Source organism: Mus caroli, chromosome 16 (assembly GCF_900094665.2).
Source record: "Mus caroli chromosome 16, CAROLI_EIJ_v1.1, whole genome shotgun sequence".
Lineage (NCBI taxonomy): Eukaryota > Metazoa > Chordata > Mammalia > Rodentia > Muridae > Mus > Mus caroli.
The window spans coordinates 86,927,581-86,932,505 of record NC_034585.1 but is presented as its reverse complement, the minus strand read 5'-3'; the positions used below and the strand labels follow the sequence as shown (position 1 = coordinate 86,932,505).

At 47.2% G+C, this 4,925-nt stretch overlaps 1 protein-coding gene across 1 annotated transcript in view; it reads right to left on the bottom strand.

Annotated features, from left to right (window-relative positions):
- Positions 1–335: 335 nt before the first annotated feature.
- Positions 336–4,925, bottom strand: part of Clic6 (chloride intracellular channel 6) — a 45,517-nt gene continuing 40,927 nt past the window's right edge. Inside the window, exon 6 of the mRNA XM_021185242.1 lies at positions 336–2,121. Within this exon, the coding sequence (XP_021040901.1) occupies positions 1,960–2,121 (162 nt within the window). The 3' untranslated portion in view covers positions 336–1,959. The remainder of the gene's footprint in view (positions 2,122–4,925) is intronic.

Here is a 4,925-nt window from a genome sequence, read left to right as displayed (position 1 = left end):
TTTAAAGAGTAAGGTAGCTGGACAGTGGTGGCACATGCCTTTAATCCCAGCACTTGGGAGGCAGAGGCAGGCAGACTTCTGAGTTCGAGGCCAGCCTGGTCTACAGAGTGAGTTCCAGGACAGCCAGGGCTACACAGAGAAACCCTGTCTCAGAAAAACAAAGACAAAAACAAAAACAAAAACAAAAAAGAGTAAGGTAGCAGAGCAGTCAAGATTCTCAACCTCTGTCATCCCAAGCCTTCACCGCATGTGCATGCACACCCACACATCCCAAACACAAACACACATGCAGGCGTGTTAAACACACATACACAAACTAAAGAAAAACAATGGAGTTGATTGAGAATGTTTAATTTGTAAGGCACATCGCTTGTGATCATTTTAATATCTAAAAGAACAAAATTAACATAACTAACTCCCAACCATCAACTCATTTACCAAGTTTGAATGTCACAAGAGCTTAACAAGGTGACTCCTACAGAGGTGCTGGACCAGGATGGGACAGGCTAGACAGAACCCTGAAAACCTTCTTTGGGTGACAAAGAAACAGACGATTGGACTGAAGCCACAGCTTCCAAGAAACAAGAAAATGTAGTGGCCACCATATTGGACTTCGTTTCCTTTCGAGATATTTCTTCACCTAATCTCGGGATCTTACTGGCACCCTCACCCAAGTGCCTATGAAGCATGAGGTTCCAGAGCCCAGCGCTGTAGCCAAGTGTACAAGAGATGTTTCCTGTAGGGTGTATGGTGGTGAAGGGACAAGCCTTGCAGAGCTTGCAAGCTCACATTTCCTCATTCATGGTTAGGCTGGAACAGGCCTCACTATGACCAAGGGTGGCCCCAAGGATGATGGAGGGAATGCCACAAGCACACCAGAAACTCCTCAACTTCTCAGGAAAGGACCATTTTTCCAGAACAGCTTAAGAGTGGGACTTTCCGGATTTTCATCTGGAATTCAGTTTTCCTGCTTCGCCTCAGGTTGACATAGAAAGAACAGCAATGAGATAGAAAGAAGACGTGAATGAGCTAGCCTCGGGTACACCATCTTCACCGAAGCACTGACATGAGCAGGACTTGTAGGCTTACACTGTGATGTAAGGCAGGGAGAGTCTCCAAGCCAGAGCTGACAGGAAGAGTCCCCATGAAAGCACAGTCCCTCTGGGGGAGTGAGAAGAGTGGGTTCCAAAGGCACGGGGAACCCTCTCCTCCACACCTGGGTTCAGAGCAACAACATCCTTAAAGCAGAAGCAAGATACCCTGGTCTCATTACCCTAGGTCCCGCTGTCCCATGGTTCTGCAAGAGGCTCTACAACCCCTGTGTGGCTCAGCAGGGCTAAATCCTTTGTTTTAAGTCTTCTGTGATAACCTTTAAGGAACCAGAAGATACCTTCATTGCCTTCTTACACAAATGCCATTCCACGGATGAATGAAATTATATGTGATGTATGTGCACTCACGAGTATGTATGAGCACAGGCATACATGAAAGATTGGCCGGTTCTGGAAATATTCATCAAATTGTCATCAGAAAATATATAGAATTTTATGTGATTTTAAAAACTTTCTTCTTCATACCCTCTAATACTGTTCTAAAGCATTCTATAAGTATAAAACAGCATCTCCATTTTAAACTGATACTTGAGAAGAGAAAAACAAGCCATGTGATTATGAAAACTATCAAAGAAAGACTAACCTCTTTAAAATGCCAAGAACTTAAGTCAAAGCCTGTTTGCCGTGAAACAAGCTACAAAACACTATCGCCCTAAACATGGATTACAGGAGAACTGAATCCCAAAGATATAAATTAGCGTAGGAGGAATGAGTAGACAAATCGCCAAGGCCCTGCATCCTATGGTGGCATTTAGAGAGTCAGCGCTATTTTGCAAAAGAGCTGTTTCAGGGAAGAAACAGAGGGCTCTCCTGGAAGGTCCGCCCACTCATCTGCCGCAAGCCAGCCTCACTTCATCCTTTTCGCTGCATCGGAATACGCGTGTTCAATCTCCCGGTCGGCTGGACACGTGTTAGTGAATTCATCCCGGGCGTAAGCATTATTCAAGTACCTCCAAATGCCAGTCATTTCAGAAGGAAACTCAAAATCTCTGTATTTCTTGGCCACAATCTGCAAATCAAGGGGAGATGGTGAAAGGTGACAGGCCACTCACGTGGGTGATCAGGTCAGGCAACCCTTCCTTGGGAGGCTCACAGCCTTGCTTCTGATGTCATCCTATGGTTATGTGGGCCACCCATAGTGGCACTTTAACTCTTCTAGGGCACCTTGGGAGAAGGGCGGGGGTCTGGGGGGTGGGGAGGGGGAGTTGGCAACAGAAGTACAGGACCCAAATGAAGTGCCCTGTGATGAGATCTAGGATCACTTGGGAGACCACCCTGTGGGCACCACAGTGAGGGAGCCTCTAGGGTGTGTTCATTGAGACTGAAAGACCTACCCTAAATGTAGAAGACACGACTCCATGGGCTGGGATCCTGGACTGAACAGAAAGGGCTTAAGGAGCTGGACACCAGCGCCCATAGTGCTCTGTGTCCTCACTGCTGATGCCTTGGGACCAAGTGCCTCACATTCCAGCCCCCATTGCCCTCCCTGCCACCATGGGCTTTATCCCATCAAACTGTAAGCCAAAGTCAACCTTCCTCTTGTAATGTGCCCATCAAGTTTCCCAGAGGTGGTCCTTGGGTTCCAGCCATGCGTGTGCACAGCATGCCAGTGGCTTTCTCCTTGTGTCTGTGGCAATGCCTTGGCAGGTGTCAGCTACTGCGTTACGTGGTACATGAAGACACACATACAGGAGGTCTTCATTTTAGATTTCATCAGGATCTTTTAATCAGTTCTCTCTTCTAGTTGTTCAACCCCATCTCCAGCGATCCCTAACGTCTGGTATTCAGAAGTCCACTACTCTCTTCTAAGCAGATTGCTCAACCATGAGCTTACTGTGTGCAAAAGGAGGTGCATAAACAAAACAGCTTGTTCCTCATCGTCATGGAGACAGTAGGAGCAAGAAAAGGACAAGTGGGTGGGTTTACTAAGGGACTCAGCCCTGTGAGATGGCTTCTTTGGTCCTGAAAGGGCTAGGTGGGAAATCAGTCACTAAGGACAGTGTCCAGTGACAGGGATGTGTGTCTCTGTTAGTGCTGCACACTTGAACAACTGAAAACAAAAAGGTTTTCTATCATAGTCCCAGAAGTCAAGATGTCAGTGGGGCCCTGCTCCCACTAAAGTTTCTAGGTTAGAATCTATCTCTGGCCTTCCTCCTGGCTTCTTAAACTCTTGACTACGGAAGTACAGCTGAGTCTGTGCATGTCTTCTTGCTGTGTTTGGGTGTCCCTGTCTTAAATCCTCTTTTAGCAGCAAGCCATATTGGAGGAGGGTCCAACCTTCTCTTCTGCACCTTTAACTTAGCTAATTGTGTCTTTGAAGACCCACATGCCAAATACATGCCATTCTGGGGTAATAGTGATTAGGACCGAGATATGAAAGCTTGGGGAAGCACGATTCCATCTGCTGCAGGGATCCAGGGCTACAAAGGTCATGTCTGCTGTGTCCCCACTCTTCCCACTGATCCTGGGATGTTGGAATGAATGCAACATGAGACTCAGCACAAATCAGATCTCAGTACTCAATTGTCAGACTATAACAGAGACCACCATTCATGCAGTGTGGCAGCCAATTAGGACCAAGGAACATCTAGAGAGCCTGTGACAGGGTCTGGCGTTCTTTGTCTGAATGCAGGTTTAGGGAATGCTCGAATCAAGAATTCTTATTTCTTTGGTGGATGCTTCCCTGATTCACTTGTGATCTTTTTGAAAAATATTAACCTGGAGTTTCATGCACACTAAGCAACTGCTCCCCTGTGGAGCCCCTCCCCCAGCTGAGCCCAGCTCTCTCTACTTTTTATTTAGGCATGGGGGTCTTATTATCTTGCCTAGGTGGGCCTTGAACTCGCTCTGTAACCCACGCAGGGTTGAGCTTGCAGTCCACCTCCATCAGCCTCGTGGGTGGCAGGTATTACAAGCCAGTGCCATCAGCCCTGGATATTTTAATATTAATGAGGAAACTTGGTAAATATCTTCCGATCATACATGGACACTTGCTTTTATAATTTCTCTCTGTTTGTATATATCTCTTTGTGCATGTGTGCAAGTGTGTGGATACTGTGTGGGAGTCAGATCAACACTGGGTGACTTTCTGGATGGCTAACTACATTTTGAATTCTATTCTAGATTTACTTTCTAAGTTATGATGTATGGAAGTGAGGGGGTTGGGGGAGGTGGTCTGTGCATGTGAGTCTTGGTTGGTTCCCATGAACCTAGAGTTACAGCTATAAGCTGCCTGACATGAGTGCTAAATGCAGGTCCTCTGGAACAGCAGCCAATGTTCTTAACCACTGGCCTAACGTATTGTTTTAAAGAAGTATTTCTTATGGGTGTGTACACGTGTGTGCAGAGGTCCCTAGAGGCCAGAGGAGGCATTCTAGTCCCTGCTGCTGGACTTGCAGGTGGCGACTCTCAAGGCCTGGTCTCTGCCAAACACAAGTCTCAACTGTTGAGCCATCACCCCAATCCCTTTTTCTCTACCTCATTTTTGAGACAAGACCTCCTGTTGAGCCTGTAACTTGAAATGCCAGCAACTCGGTGATTCTCCTGCCCGTGCCTTCCGGAGATGGGATGCCTCTCATCTGCCACGTTTTGCAAGCATTCTGGGGAATCAAACTCAGGTCCTCTTGCTTATGTGACAAGTTCTTTAGCCGCTGATCCCCACTCCCATCATGATTTCTGAGTTTCCTGAGTGTATGTGCGCACGCACACGCACACACACACACACACACACGCACACACACACACACACGCACACACACGCACACACGCGCGCACACACACACACGCACACACCCACACACACACGCACACACG